This window comes from Leiobunum rupestre, chromosome 4 (assembly GCF_980474605.1).
Source record: "Leiobunum rupestre chromosome 4, qqLeiRupe1.1.hap1, whole genome shotgun sequence".
Taxonomy (NCBI): Eukaryota; Metazoa; Arthropoda; class Arachnida; order Opiliones; family Sclerosomatidae; genus Leiobunum; species Leiobunum rupestre.
Window position 1 is genome coordinate 29,088,498 of NC_143387.1, and position 17,095 is coordinate 29,105,592.

At 38.7% G+C, this 17,095-nt stretch overlaps 1 protein-coding gene across 1 annotated transcript; it reads left to right on the forward strand.

The window, feature by feature from the left end:
• The first annotated feature begins 7,630 nt into the window (after positions 1 to 7,630).
• On the forward strand, positions 7,631 to 9,665 carry fbp (fructose-1,6-bisphosphatase). Its single transcript, XM_090172301.1, has 5 exons — positions 7,631 to 7,948; positions 8,159 to 8,414; positions 8,876 to 9,016; positions 9,080 to 9,334; positions 9,398 to 9,665. Exons 1-5 carry the CDS (start codon positions 7,773 to 7,775, stop codon positions 9,584 to 9,586), a joined length of 1,017 nt encoding a protein of 338 aa, XP_090028427.1. The 5' UTR covers positions 7,631 to 7,772; the 3' UTR covers positions 9,587 to 9,665.
• Positions 9,666 to 17,095: the final 7,430 nt, after the last annotated feature.

Genomic DNA, 17,095 nt, shown 5'->3' on the forward strand with positions numbered 1-17,095 from the left:
TACAAATATATCAGACTCAAATCAGCCCTTTCTTCTTTGAATAAAAAAAGGACTACGGCCCGAAAGCTTCCCGACGATAAATACATTTTATTTTAATTTATCAAACAACTCCATGTAGTAGCAGATCTTTTAATTTTGTTTTACTAACGACGTAAGTTACTTTAACCTAGGAGCAACAAACACAAGGAGAACGCAGCTAGCCTTTAAACACGCTAACGAAGGGTTGTGTACGAATTTCATTGGACGAGCGTCACCAGCCTTAACGCTGAACGTTTTACGGGCGGGGGAGAAGACAATTTCCGAATTTTCCCCTTCCGACGGCAGCAGGCGCTAAAGCGTCTAGCCAATGAAAAACGTACGCGAGAAAATCGACGACTTTTGACGGGTTGCGTTCTCCTTGTGTGGGGTGTTGTGTTTGTTGCTCCTAGCTTTAACTATATTTTAATTTTAAAAGTATTCGGTGAAAAGTTAGGCCAGTTATCGATCATTTCCAAAGAATTAAAAATTAAGAATGTAGAGGTTAGCGGTAATAGAAAGTCTAGGGAGCTGTTGGCTCACGTGGCACAAAAAAACCCCCTACGCATTGTAACCCAGCCACCTGAATTAAAGGCAATAAAAGTCGCTAGATGACTTAGGCTTAAGGTGGTGCCTTGGGTATTATCCTAGCTGATAACTCCATCAGCTCAAGCCTTGGGTAATAGCCTAGCTGATTATTATTATTATTGTTATTATATGAATCCCGAAAGTGATTTTGCTCAAAAGCTAGAGCCAGTATAATTTTAGGCCGCGTGAGTGAACGGCAACGGAGATTCCTGTCCCTCGTTTTTGGAAGTTGTCAGTTTGGCGAGCCTTTGTGTCGTAATTGAATAGCGGCGGATCCGAGCTAAATTATGAATAATTAGGCCGAGAGATAAAGCGAGCCGTCGTCTATAATGTCTTTCGAATAAGTGTTTTCGCCAGCTTCCCGGAAATGACTTCACCTACTGGTTAGTTAAGCCTTTGATCTCGTATCGAGGGCCTTTGTCGTACGACACACGCTCATTTCCTCCCCCGATTGATACCTATTCTCTCTAAGCCCATTTCAGATTTGGAAAATCCTCGAATTTAATTCGCTCTATTCTTCGCGTCGACGAAAACGGGAAAAGGAGCTTAGATCCCCGCCTTCAGATAGCCGTCCCGTTATTTTCGCGTCTTTTACATCTCAATGGAACTTCGATTTAATATTACGGGCTGTATACCCGCCTTACCAAATCCCATTAATTCGTATTCAATGCCCAACTAAATGGAGGTCTATTTCTGCCATTAGCGGCTAAAGTAAGCGCGGTAAAACTTCAACGGAGCGGTAGAGCTTTTAAAGGGATATTCAGTTATATATTTATGGTGGATTAACGGAAGCTACGGCTATCTGGCGCTCGTTACGTCGTAGCTTCAATCAAAAAAAATTGACAAATAACCGAGTCCTACGGAACATTGTCCTCGCTAGTCCAATGGTAGAGGAGTTGAAACGGTAAGTCAATGGTTGATGGGTCGATTTCACCCTGAGGCTGTTAAAGGTTTTCGCGCTCGAGGTTGAGAGCTAACTATAGTGGGTGGGTAATTTTACTGCCGAAACTAACCCTCAAACGTTTTGAGGAGGTGATCCACCGAACGTCTCTCTTCCGCATTCTGTTAGATTAATGGATTCTCGAACGAGGGTTATAGACGTTTGGCGTTAGTTGCGGGTGAAGCTTCATTTTACACTTAACAGCGCGTTTCTCAACTTCGACACGTATACGCGCCTTAAAAATGTACATTATTAATCGGTTTCGGAATTAATAGGCTTTTGACAACATTGTAAACAACGATTAATATAACAGCGTTGGAAATAAATGTTTAACTTCTTTTCTCATTTCGCTAACGAAGGTAATTTCGATGAAATTTTTGTTCCTTCGATATATTTGGAATAAAGTGTTTGCTTTCCAAATTTAAAACGTCGGAAACAATGTCTTCGGAATGTAATTTTGCGTCCGCTTTGTTTTGTCGGCAGCGCCTACCCGCGTTTCTTGCCGAGAACTATTTTTCATCTTAGCTTTTACGTTCGCGTAGTCAAAGCCGTCAAAGCATCAAACAGGTTTCTACTTTCAACAGGTCTGATACCGGAGACTCGCGTGACGTCACTGGAAGGGAGACCTCCTCGGGGACCATTGTTTCATCGCGCCACTCGTACCAATACAGCCCAGGGAGGTTGTTCGGCGCGTAAACTGAGGGAATGTCTCGGAGAATTCATTACTATGATTATCTCGTTGTTAAAGTAGAAATAGAACGATAATTCGTCGGAGTTTCGCGATCCGGAAACGAAATTGCGAACTTTATTCACGCACGGCCCCCTCCACTCAAAGACAAAGAAAATCGTAACCATAGAGACCAGATCAATAGAGTTAGCAAAAATGAGAGAAGAGAGTCCATAGTATTCGTTTCGTCCGCCACTAGCGCCGACTAGTGATTCGAAAAGGGAACTTCTTCGCGACGAATTCCTAGCTCACCCTATCGCTGGCGAACGGTTTTCTTGGTCGAAATTGGCCATCCAAACCGACTTAAACCGGGTTTTAAGGTTCTAGCGTGGCCGTAGCTTAAATCGAGAGAATCTGATTTTAAATTCAACCTCAAACCCATTTTTAAACCGATTTGCTTTTTTCTTTCGTTTTAAAGGTTTCCAAGCTCTGTAGTCGGATTGGGGAAAAGTTATCTGCATCGTTGATGACACCTTTAAAACTTGGCTTCTACCTTTTCCACCGTAAAGTTCATGATATTCTTCCATAAGGGTCTTGAGGGAAATATTTTACTGGCAGAGCTATTCGCAGAGTGCCGTCATCACGGGAAGAAAATTTCCCCCTAGCGGCAACGTGAGAAAGCCGGCTTATAGACGTATGGTAAAACTGTAAACCAAAATTGCTGACAAGTTCGCCACTTCGGTATTTATTGTGGCGCTTTATCGAAAGCAGATTTTTATGAAATGGGAGAGCTGGTAATAATATACTAAGTATTACTAAGTAATAGTAGATGGCGCCAACCGTATTATGGAAGCGATGTGATATTACTACTAACATAAGTGTATAATATTATTCCATAAGTGTGACACTTCCTATTCTTCTCATGCAAAAGTTTTACTGAGAGCTATTCACAAGACAGACTACATTACGAGCTTCGTCGCTATTTGGCGTCCGTTCGCTAACGCGTCACACGTAGCCTTTGACAGCGCCTCGCTAGGGGGAGATTTTCTTCTTGTGATGACGTCACTCCGTTACTATATCTCAGTAAAATATTGCCTAAAAGTGACGAACTTATGGAACAATATTATAGACTTAAGCTACTAACTATATTTGCATTATAATTTCAGTTTCAAAATAATTTTTCATCAACTGGTAATGTTTTGAAACGCCTAGTATTTAAGAAATAGCCTTCCGATATTTCGCACTAATTGCGCAATAATAATGAATAAATTCGTATCACCAAGACGTTTTTCCGCGCATTTTATTCTACGAAATTTAAATGCAGTACGACTTAACGCTACAATAGCTCGAATCTTTTGAAAAAGTCTTCGCTGGTGTAATTAAGAAAATAGTCAAATTGGGAAGAGGCACTCGTGGCGCTCGTTCCATTGTCCAGCGTAGGAAACGAGGTCGTTTTATACCTCGCCCGTAAAGACCTTTCTGTTGAATTAGCCAGTTACACGCCCCGGCCCCCCTCGCGACCGACGGACGGCTAAAATTTGTCCAGGGCCGCGAAGGTACCACCCTCACGTTCCAATTAAAAGTAGCGCCTACCCCAAATTTAATTAATGAACGTACTTGACTCGGCTCTCCTCTCTTTAGACGCCAGGGATTATGGCGTTCGCCCTTTTTGTTCCGCAATCTTGGCTCGACCCCGTTGCTCCAAATGGAACGTCCCTGGTTGGCTTCCGTGCGCGCCTCTCCAATTTCTCCTTCCAAACTCAATAGGCCGTGATCAAAGGGGGGCGTCTACAATATCCATTTCTATCCATTTTATAATCGTCATATGATTACGTTAAATTACTTGCCATATGTTAATAATAATCAGCTAGGCCTTAGTCACCAAGCGACTTGTAAAACCATTAATTCAGGTGGCCGGGTTACAATGCGTATTAGGGTGGCGCGAGCCAACAGCTCCCTACACTAACTATTACAGTTAACCTCTACAAGTTTTTAAGGAAGGGGAAACCGAAGAGCTCGGGAGAAAACCCCTTAAACCAGTGGGTAGAGAACTTGCAAACTTAATGCCGAAGGAGTTATTCAGAGTTTTTCACCCAGTGCCACAAGCGGGGATCGAACCCGGCTCGTCATGCTGCGAGGCGAAAGCGCTAACTACTCCGCCACCCCACTTGATGATAATAATCAGCTAAGCTATTACACAAGGAACCAAACATGCCTAAGTCAACTATCGACTTGTGAAGTCAAATCCCCTGAGTGGCCTGATGTATTGGTACATCCGGTCACTGTCTTCATATTGACAAGCAATTGAAACTGACCATTGATCACTACTGTTGTTTTAATTTGTTTTAAATTTTTTACAAAGCGTTCTAATTTTATTACAAATAATACTGCGTATGGTCTGTATCGACTGTTATAGCTTTACATTTGTTATTTAAATTAGTTACATATTAGTTGGAAAAATTACATTTAAATAAATAAGGACCACCCTAGTCTTTAGAATAAACTGTTGAAGAGATAAATTGGGGGTCAAATTAGTTAACAAGGTAAAATCACCTATATGATATCTATATTCCCTCTTAGGACTTAAATATAAATATAGTATATTTACTTTCTGAAAGCCCTAAACTAAAAATGTGTATTTAAAAAAATTTGAAGATGGGTCTTTTTCACCGGGGAACATCGGGGAAATCGTCTTTTGGGTTAACTTCGGACGATCTATTGATCGAAACTAAAAGAATTAATTGCCGCCAATTGTGTTACATATCTGTCTACCATTTTGTAAATTCTCAAGATTGTGCCTCAAACTAAACTTTCAATATTAAAAGTTTTCTAAAATATAACGAAAAACTCATTCATATTTGTCTCATATTTTACACACCAGTTTAAAATAGGCTGACCCTGATGATAATCTTATTAATCATTTGGTAAAAAAATTATTTTTAAATATATATTTTATGATCTTCTTTATTGCTTGTTAATGCAGTTAAAATATAGACAAAATACAAAACCTTTTCTCAAGTTAACTTTCATTTCATTGCAAAATTGAAATAATGGGTAATTTTCAAGTTTTATCGATATATATTACCATACCTAAATTTACTTTAATAAATTGCAATTATAATAGGAATCCTTTGAAATCGACCACTTTCCCAAAATAGTTATCTATTTTTCACAGTTTTCGGTAATTATATAAAAAAGAATAATTTAAATTTTGTTTGTAACACGTGTGCTATAAAAATAAATAAATTTTTCAGTTTATGAACTAAAATATATTATGTTCCAGATGTAGATTTGATGTTGTACCTGAAAGTGTAGTCTTGTAAAAATATTTCGATAATTTTGGCAGACTTTCTACAGGAAACCAAACAATGTTTCAAAGCATTTTGCCAAGTGACAAAAAAATAGATTAACACTAATTTCCTTTGGAATTATAAATAAAGTGAAAATTATATTTTTAAAATGCTAAATTTGACCCTCGTGAGAAAACTGAGAGTAACTAGTTTGGTTTGTATGCAAGGTTCACATTTTTATTCGGTAACATTTTATTTGTTAAATCTGATTTATAGAGCACGTAGCACCATCTCTCGTTAGAAAAGCGTATTTTAACATAGTAGAAACATTTAAACGTACTAGTTTAACTATACATTTCATACGCTACGAACGTGTAGACATATTTTATAATTAATTGACAAATTATTTATTAAAATAAATCACTTTAGCCATAAAATATTTGAAAAACCTACCATTGGAAGAATACCAAATTGAAAATGCTCGATCAGGAGATTTTTCGTCTTAAGATGTAATAAAACCATCTGCAGTGCGGCCCGACCAAAATTTACGCTGTTAAACATTCAAATTTAAGAACGTTTTTATTTAATTTGAATTAATTACTTTAACTGAAAACTTTTAAATTAAATATTTCAGCACTCATAAAGATTTAAACTCACCTTTTGAGCTTTACTAAAAACTTGTAAAATATTTCAGTACTAATTCCTTTGTAAACTCACCCTTGGTACAATATTAAAGTTAATACGCGGAACTATCCCTTGAACGTTAATTACCGAAGACTGGCGGGTTGCCTAATAGGCGAAGAAAATTATAAATAGATATATACCCTGCACTAATGACTACCTTAAAGGGCTTATATTTAAGCGCAAGTCGTGTAAAGGCGACTTTAAAGGAGTTACCGATATGTGTAAGCATATCGAAAGATCGAGGACCTATTCTCACGAGATACATTTTTAGTCCATCTTGGTCACCAGATACGAATCGAATTAAATCTCAATGAGATTTCCAATCAATGACCATTAGCTCATCTCGTGAAATTTTCGAAGCGATGACTATTAGCTTCTCTCATATTCATTAGTTTCTTTAATGCAATTTTCCGTCGATTCGCATCGTTGCTCATTATCCGCTTTTATACAATTACAAATTGTCATTAACTTAGATTGGCTCGACATTCATAACGTGTTAAGTAACATAATTCCGTAAGTATGACACTTAGGGAAAATCGTTTTTTGTATTCTTTCTTCACGGTGCCGGCACAAAATTGCGAAATATCGCCACCCAGTAGCGACTTTGTGCACTTTACTTTTGAACATTACTATCGAATGAAATTGATATCACGTGCTTGTTCATTCTTTGACGCTGAGGTTTGCCAAAATTGAAACGCTTTGAAAATGAAAACTAATTCGGATTTTTGGCAAATAATGATATGGATTATTTAAAACATTTTTTACTCTCTGAAGGTTAAATGTTAAAAATCTGAGACCAATAAACCAACAGAAAACCACAAAACGAAAAAATTTTCGTATTATGAACTTGCTAATTCCTTTACTCATTTGTATTTGGTAAAGAAAGGTGGTAATAAGTAAAATATTCATGGACAAGTCTATAAGAGTCATACTTAATGTTGTTATGTTACTTGTGAAGGTATTAAGCTTCTATTGAGTAATTTTACTAGGCTGTTAAAAGATTCATAACTCTATTATGTCCATAGGCATTTTGAATGTTGTGAACCGATAACGTGACTCTCATTGATGGCAATATAATGTAGGCTAAATAAATTACTAAATAATTAATATATAATTTAATATTAAAAAACACATACAGAAAAAATAAGAATTTGCGGAAGATTCAAAATCTTGTTCAAAATTCCCGCCAGCATCCGAATTGAGCGGCGCCTGTTGGAAATACACGCTACTAAATGCAATTACCCAAAATATAATTCTTTTAATTCTTTGCGCTAATTTAACGTAATAAAATAAAAATTTTAATCTTTCTGTTTTTATAATTATATAAAAAAAAATGTTTCATTTCCCCCGCTAGATGGTGGGAACGTAGTGTATATCGATTTTTTTTATCTACGAGGCTGTGGGTGTGTCGCTACGTCACGGCAACATTGTGCAATTTATGCGGGCCTCCCGGTACCTCGGCCGGAATCCGGGATTTAGAATTCGGATGTGAAACGCATCGCGTGGCGGTCGCTTATTTTAGTGCCTTAATATTTCTATTAAATCATTATTTTCGTTATTAGTTAGAATCGGTACATCCCGCGTCGCCATGTCTTCCACCGGACCACCTATCGACACCAACTCCATGACACTGACCAGATACGTTCTGGCCGAACAGAAGAAAGTTCCTCAAGCAACAGGTGATCTCACTCAGCTATTAAATAGCTTATTAACCGCGATTAAAGCCGTGTCATCAGCCGTCAGGAAAGCCGGACTCGCCAAATTGTAAGTGCCATTATAACAGTTTAATTTGTATCATATTTAATCGGTTGACGATCGAGCCTTCTTTTTTAGCCAATTAAAATTAAGTAAGCATCTTCAACACTTCAACTAACTCCTTATCAAATAAAGATAACTCCAAGGGCAAAGAGAAAAAGGCCGATTTATTATCTCTTGTTGTGTGGTAATTTTATGAAATAAATACTTGAATTTCAGATATGGCATTGCCGGAGAGATCAACGTTCAAGGTGAAGAGGTCAAGAAGTTGGACACCTTAGCCAATGACCTATTTATAAATATGCTAAAGTCTTCCTACACGACGTGCTTACTCGTGTCCGAGGAAAACGAAAACGTGATCGAAGTTGAAACTGAAAAAGAAGGCAAATACATTGTCTGTTTTGATCCTTTGGATGGTTCCTCCAACATTGACTGTTTGGTATCAATTGGCTCCATCTTCGCCATTTATAAAAAGGTATTTCGTCATAGGCGTTCTCAGGTGCGAGATAAATAGGTTTCCTAGACAACGCCAAGTACTTGTCTTCTCATACGGTGGCATAATTTGCTACAGCTGTAAATCAGACTGGATTGCAGCTGTTGATACAATCCTTAATTTAAAAAATGACCATTGGTGAACGGGCAGATTTTGCGCTCTTCCAAATACATGGGTTTTGCAGTTCCTGATTCTCTAATTTGACTCTGTAAAGGCTATATATTAAAGTTGATGGAAGAACTATTTATGAGAAGAATGACCATGTTGATTTGTTCTCCAAAACTGACTGTCTTCAGAGACGATTAAAGCACACGGCAGTGCCGTTTTTCCTCGAACTCTCGTGGCCATGATTCATTCTCCCCAAGTTTAAATAAAAACATTTATTTTAATGATCAAAATAAATTATTTACTGGACTAATATTTCCCTCTGGCCTTTCCTGTAGGTATCCTCCGGGCCCCCGACGGTAACCGACGCTCTGCAAAGTGGACGTCACGTCGTAGCGGCTGGTTACGCTCTTTATGGTAGTGCCACTATGGTTGTTATTTCGATTGGCGACGAAGTCAATGGCTTTATGCTGGATCCGGTACGTTTCCCTCTAAACTACCTACCAATAATTGCAATAAGATGTTAATAATTTTATCTTCAGGCGATCGGCGAGTTCATTTTAACCGACCCTCACATGCGGGTCAAGCCCAGGGGCAAAATTTACAGTTTGAACGAAGGTTACGAAGCTCTGTGGGATCAGGCGGTGACGCAGTACGTGAAAAGTAAGAAGTTCCCCAAAGAAGGAAAGCCCTACGGCGCTCGTTACGTCGGCTCCATGGTGGCTGACGTTCACAGGACGCTCAAATATGGCGGCATTTTTATGTACCCTGCTACTACAGAATCTCCCAAAGGAAAGGTGCTATTTCAACAGCGTTTATTAATCCCCGGATTTACTCATTATGATCTTCTTAATTTCTAGCTTCGTCTGCTGTACGAATGTATCCCCATGGCCTACATCATTGAGAAAGCCGGTGGTTTGGCGTCCACTGGGAAAATCCCCATTTTGGACGTCCAACCGGAAGCGATTCACCAAAGGTGTCCGGTTTTTCTGGGCTCCACAGACGACGTCCAAGAAGTTCTTGATCTTTACAAGAAATATAATATATAACCTATTTTGAATATTGGAAACGTTTAAATATATTTGTAGTTTTATACAGAGGGTATTAAAATTATTCACTTTATATAAATAGGTCTTAGATTTCTACTTAACTTAGATTATCGGCTCTTTATTTTAAAAATAATCCCTTAACGAACAGCGAGGTGTTGGAAAAGTTCTCCTAATTTATAGTTAAGGTGACCTACGTTAATTGGGAATTTTTGAAAAATGTCTACTAGAAAAGTTTGCATAAAATATGCTGAACCGATAAGAGAATGGTGGACATGTTTTGTCGTGAAACAGTCTATATCTTTTGCTGATCTGTAATCAATAATACACATTTTGAGTCGTGTTTTGCGTCTAGAACTGAAAACAGTTAATAACAAGAGCCATTTTTTGAGGGCAGATTTTGAATATACGTTTTTGATCACCCTTGTGCGAAAGGTTTTACCTTTTGTTCCAACTTTATGCTATTATTTTGAACTTAGAAAAAAGAACTCGGCTAATGCTTTGAATTTCCAGCGAGAACAGTAGGTGTCACGTCTACCCGGTGTCACCAACGGACCCAGACATTTTCTGCTAAATCGGCTATGTTGATAAAATATTAATATTTAATGAAATATAAATGAGGGCTTTAGCCATTATTGAAATTCTACTTTAGTATCTCGTGAGAAATATTTTTCTTATCAGATCGTAAAAAAGTTGTGTACTCTAAAAAGTACCAGATGTTCAACGTGTTTTGCAGACGTTTCTTTTGTCGGAAGTTCCTCGTTAAAACTTCTTAGTCTTTATTTAACGTTTCATAGCCATGTGTAGTTTCTTTTATATCTTGGAAGATAAAAAAAAAGCGTCGACGTAAAACGAAAAACAGTTTTAGGATAAACATTACCTTAATTAGTTTAAAATTAGGTACTTCAACCTGTACAGTCCTTCCAGGCGAATATATAACGAAGCTAATGGATATCAAATCCGCCATTTTCCAAGATGACGTCAACTATAAATAATGGTTTGCCCGACGTGAACAACCAAGCCAAAAAATATCAGCCAAATTAGCTAACAAATAGGTAGGTTATCTTTTAGGAAGCGTAAACGTATTCAAAAGGATAAGGAACAGATATCACATTATACGATACATCTTGAAGGTTAGAAAAATACCAATTTAAGAGTTATTTTTCTTACTGTACCATTTACACTGCCAATGATAACAATGTTGCCGGCCGTAGTTTGTAAAAATCATTAGCGTATGAGACGTCATTGATAAAATTGAAAAATATGTAAGAAGATAAAGACTTTTTCGTTTCTGCCCTGAATCGGTTGGGATGTGTTTTTTTATTTTTAAAGGTCAATGATAACACGTTTAGAGCGTAATAGTTGCTCTTGACTCGCTTGTTTTTTATTATTATTCACTTTTAAAGCTTAGTTTTCCACTAACGCATTTCGTAATGTTCTTTTTCTCTAGGCGCGTAAGAATTTTAGGGCTCCGGAAAGTTGAGTAAAGCGCTAGATCTAAAGTTTACTTTCTACAATGTTATTTTATGATGCGTGCCAAAACAATTGTACCAAAGCTGAGAAATTCTCCGTTACACGCGCTAGTGGAAACCAAGCATTACGGCTGGTATGGCAAAAACACAATAACCTCCAAAATCTCCGTTAGGCCTAATATAATCTTTTTTGAATCGATGCTCGGCGTCGCTATAGATTGGTGATTATGAAAACCCACCCTTAGGCCTAAAAACGGACGCAATAAATATCAGTACAATATTTTTCCGTCGACGCTCACCTTCGTGGCGTTTTCGCCTTAGTGACAACCTGCCTTAATTAATTTTATTTTGAGTCGGATCGGTTTTGTTTAAACCACCCTTTAAATTTCATTGGCTACCAGATAAATAAATGACATTGCACGATGGGTAGCACCAGGATACCAAGTACCCTTTTAATTTAATTTTAACTCCGTAGAAATTTTAAAATCTGAGCTTTTGTTTGAAGGAGATGGATCGTTATATTTATAGGCCCGTACTGTACAGGAATTCAATGGCGTAACGATGGGATTTTCTTAAGAAAAAGCAAAAATGATGTAACAAGTGTTCACCAAGACTGGATTAGTCAACTTGGAAAAGTCGTCCATCTGATACGCGTTTGCCAACGTGAGATGTCACCATTAAAGTTTCTGTTCTCTTGGTTTGTGGGTAAAATGTCAACGCTCGAACTCGATTAATTTTTATATTTATCTCAATTTTCATTGGCTACCATTTACCCCGCCCATTTAGTCTATCCTTTACACGATAGGTAAAGGGTTGATTTTTAGGAAAATTTTAACTTCGATCGCTTCAGTGTCCAAGGCGCAACTCGTCTACAACGGCAGTTAAACCCTCCTTTCCTCTCATAAAAAAAATAAATTAGCTTTAAAAATAAACTTCAAATTGCAAATGGGAACGCAAAACTTATTTTAATGCTGGTCCTAAAATAATAATAATCAGCAAGGCTAATACCCAAGGTGGCCGGGTTACTACGCGTAGGAGGGTGGTGACAAGCCCTTCGTGCCACGCGAGCCAACAGCTCCCTACACGGTCAAAAAGTGGACAGTAATGTCCAGACCGTCAGGAAAAGGGTCAAAAAGAGGGTTTTGATTTCTTCGCCGTTTTGTGAAACCAGTAGTTAAACCGAGTTTCGTTTACACCACGGAATACGAAGCATCTGCTTTTCAATCAATATTATCCGAAAAACTTGAACGAGAGGTGGCTACAGGGCAGGATAAAGTGGCATCGACAACGAATATAGGCTGAAGGAAGACACTCGATAAAGCGGTAACGGATCAGTGAAAACGTCCATTGTGATCTAGAGGGAAGAAAGGGGGGGTAAAAAGCGCCAAGAAATAATAGACGCTGGCTAAAATAACCTGGAACGTATCCCATAAATCATTTTTTGCCGATGTGGTGCGTACGCTAATATAATCTACGCGAAGAAAGCAAATTCGGCTTATGACGTTAAAGAAAGTATCCTGGTGCCAAGAAAAAATAGTGATATTTCTCAGAAAATTTGTTACGCGGGGCCAAGATAGAAATCAGATTATTTTTAAAAGCCACGAACATTTTCATAGAATCATGAAATGTAGTTCCAGTTAAATTGTTCCACGGAACTAGTAGACGTGATAAGATATTCAAATTTAAGGGTGTATAAATTCAGTTTATATTTAGTTTTTTTTTTATATTCTGCTTTAGTATCTCGGGGCAAGTATTATAAAATAAGCTAGGCATCGTAAAACGGTGACGTAATGTACGGGAAAGTCTACAGGTTTTAATCGTGCTTTGCAGACATTTCCACACGCTAGCTTGGCAATGTTGAAAAGACGTTCTTTTGGTAAAACTTCAGCAGTAATACAGGGTGTTTCAAAAGGTTTTTGAAAAGTTTTAACGAGTTGTAGGGGGTGAGTTGAGAAGTATGCCTGTTTTTTTCGCATTTTCCTACGATAAGTTTAAAGAGCGCCAGGGATCATAAAAGTGTGGCCTACTAGCCTCTGGAAGTAGGCTGTAACAAGTGCAAAACCAAGCAGCAGGGACTTTAAATACTGTTAAAGATTACTTTTTAAGCTGATTACCTCGATTTGCTTACAAAGTCCTTTTTACCTATCACACGAACCCAAACCTTAATGTTCGAATTTCCCCGCTCCTTGGTTTTGCGCTTGTTGCAGCCTACTTCCAGGCGCTAGTAGGCCACACTTTGAAGCTCTCTGGCGCTCTTTTAACTCATCGTAGGAAAATGCGGAAAAAACAGGCATACTTCTCAACTCACCCCTTACAACTCCTTAAAATCTTTGCATAACCTTTTCAAACACCCTGTATATGAAGCCAAATAAGAAATTCCACTTATTTTAAGGGTGTACACACGAAGGTTCACTTCAACTCAGTGCGCTTCAGATTTCGTTCGAAATGATATTTGAAGGTGCACTTATCATATTTACTAAGCAAATCCTTCACGTGTACCATCTTAAAAAAATCGCATTAAACCATGGAAAATACTTCTTCAATATTTACTAGCTTGCTCGCCGAATTCCATTTTTAAGATATTAAGGCCAGGGCCGTGCTTAGAGGTCTCGCGGCCCCGGGCGAAATACATTCGCGAAACTGAGTGTAGCGGTCCTCCGGTATATACATCCCTATGGTAAAATTTTAGAGGCCCTGGGCGACCGCTCGGCTCGCCCCCCCCCCCCCCTAAGCACGGCCCTGATTACGGCCCTGTTTGAAACCTTTCTACATTTCTAGTTTCAACCGTGCAAAAAAGTTAATGTTCGCTTTGAGAATATAATAGAATCGTTCCTTTTGTTATTAGTTAAATGCACCGTCTCGTACGGAATTATTGAATCTGAAGTTTCAAAAGCAAACTCGACCCGAAATCCGACGTCGTCTTTGTGAAAGGTGGAAAGCGATTTGCATTCTTCTTTCTCGCAGTCAAAACAAGGAAGCTTCCACGTTCTTCGAAAGCAAAAATTAGATTTCTAAACGATGTCGTTTCAATGAGGCAATCAATTGCCCTAGAATTTCTCAATAGGGAACCGTCTGCCATTCATTCCTCGTCGGCTAATTTTCATTGAAAACTTAAATTCAAAAAAACAAACCTTTTTCCAAATATTTAAAAATTAAGCGACTAAGTTATTTAACTTCGCGAGTACTTATTGTTATAGTTATAGGAAGAATTCATATACGCTCAACACGTGGTTAAGAAATGCGATACATTTTAGCCTACTAGGCGTTATTTCTCCGTGATCACTATTTCGCTTAAAGGGGAACGGTCAAGGTTTAACCAGTTAGATAGCCCTATAGCCCATTAAAAACTAAAATTTATTGCGAGAACCGCATCAAAAAATATTAAGTAGTTAATTTTTAATAAAATAAAGAAATTTCGGGAAATCGAAAAGCGCGCGTCCATGGCGACACCTGGTGAGAAGTCAGTGAGACAGAAAAACCACGTAAAAGCGCGAAAAATTTGTTTCGCACGCGCGGCGCGTTCCAGTTATAAGAGACTTAAGCCTAAATTGCGCGATTTTAAAAGTTAGGATAGTTCGCAAATCGCTCATACGGGATTAGGGGCGCTGGCGGCAGCCCCTAAGATGGAGGCAAAACTTCAAACCCAAACACCTGGCGTTACAACGACCGTGTCTGTCTGTGGGTGGGTCTGTGGGTGGGTCTGTGGGTGTGTCTGTCTGTCAGGACTGCGAACGCGTTCGCATTTTCGGTGCAAAGTGTAATCACTGCGTACGCAGTTTCTCAAAGGGTTGGCAAAACCACCGTGTGACGGTGAGCGTTAACGGATGCATTTGCGGTTTGGTTTGGATGGTGTTTTTTCGCTCACCGTCGTGACGGTTTGGTGTATTACTTTTTTGTAATGTTTATGCGTAGGTTGTGAGTGTTGAATTTGTTGTGTTTGTGTTCTGATGGATGTGCATGTTGAGTCTGTTGTGTTTATATGGGCGTTTTCTCTCCAACTTCTTCTTAATGACTTTGGGACGGACCGAGTGCTGAGTGTAATGCTACCTCTCAACGTCCAATGGCAGGGTTTCCACCAGTTGTACACGGTATTCGTCTTAGTATCAATTTGCGATCGCATCGGGCGGGATTTGAACCCGAGACCTCCTGATTGACAGGCGGACGTTCTACCACAGAACCACCGACACTTGTTACGCCTTATTGAAAATTAGACCTTCAGCTTTATCGGAAGCGTATTTAATAGAGTACGAAATTTTGGTTTAATTGAAATAGAATTGAAATTGAAATTATTGCATCGAAGAAATTCTAATTTAGCGTTTCTCTATTGATTAAAAACAAATGCGCCACCCAGGTTTCGAACCCAGACCATTCGGCTTGGCAGTCGAGCGCTCTACCACAGAACCACCGATAGCTGCTTAGATTCACTGAAATTAAGACAGGCATCGTAAGCATAATAGGTAATAAAGTCTTTTTTTATTAATGAATTTATGAAGGCCTAATCTGGTATTTTTTAAAGGTTAAATCTTGTTTTAGCGCAGTCAGCCGAGATTAGAGGGTTAAAGGGTAGACCCTGTGGGTGGTCCACTTTCTTAACGACCTATATATAGTTCTGTTAATTCAAAGGAGATAATTTAACGTTAATTGCTTTAAGAGCTGGCGGTTTGTCAAGTGGCTCTCTGTGCTTTGTTGATGGTAAGGTTTTTGCTTCTTGTAAATACATTTGGTGTGGATATTTGGATATCTACGATTTCTAACGCAGTCAATGATTTCTTGGGTGTGCGAGTCATTATATGATATTGGAAATTGGACGGCATTGGTCTTTTTCATGTGGTATGCGTCACAACGTCAACAGGAAGTGAACGAGTCGTCCACTACCAGATATCTACGGTATCTTCATCAAGGGCGAGTGTTGAAATAAAATGAGCGTTAAAGATGCGGCAAGTATTTCGTAAGCGAGTAATTCCAAAAAGCCTCTGTAGATATTTCTTTCATTAAAATTTGCTTCGTATTATATTTAACTGATAAACTTGTTCTGTAAAAGGGTTTAATTCAATTGTGCATTGTTATAGTACGTCTAACTTACTGTTGTAACTACTTAACTTATGATATTCTGAATAAATTAAAATTGGTCGTTTCGTCTCAATTATTTTAATTATAATTAAAATTTTATACCGGGCGGGATAGAAATGGGTTAATATTTTTAACAAATAACTCTAAATTGCGGAGATATATCTTTAAGGGTTATCTCGAGAAATTAATACCACTAGGGACAATTCTTCCGAGGAGAGGTATATTTTGGCTTGCCAACTTGTTTGTTTCAACTTTTTTGGCCTAAAGCTATTTTTTCAAGACAAAAAAAGGTAGGTGTTAGTATATTGAACGTCTTGTTGATCTTTTGATACGGAAATAAGGCCATATTTCGAAAAGCTTGGCCGTTCCCCTTTAAGCACTCGAATCATTAACTTTATTCTGGGCGCGTTAAAAATAAAACGCGAATAATCCGTTTTAATATTTAAACTTGGCGAGGAACGGTTCGAAATCTCAGTCCATTTATTTTCGGCTAAAGCTAACAAATGCTGAAAGAAGCGTTTTCTTCTAGCTCGTAGAGCAAATCTCATTTTCTCCGCCAGCAAATCGCGATGACTAAGAGGTATTCTCGCTTTCGTTGTAAGTTTTCATCTCGCGAAGATGGTCGTCCCCTCGGTGCCCTGGTAGAGCCCTCGTTGGTTCCAGCCGGGCCCTCATTGGTTCCAGCCGGTCCCTCGACGGTTCTCGCATTGTTCCGAGACACCTTTGGAGGCGAATCTTTTCTTTCCGGAGATCTTTCCGAGTTCCGGCTTCCTTTTAAGAAATAATAAGACGCTGTTTGTTTTAATGAAAGATGTATTCCAGGAACGGATAGCCGTCGTCGCTCGGGAGTATTCATTACGGAGGCGCGCCTCTAAAAAGGGCCAATTCGTTCGCTCGGACGCGCTTTCTACTTAAAGGTCCGGAATGAGCGGAGCCTGCAATCATTGATAACCCAGCTTTGACCCCGAGA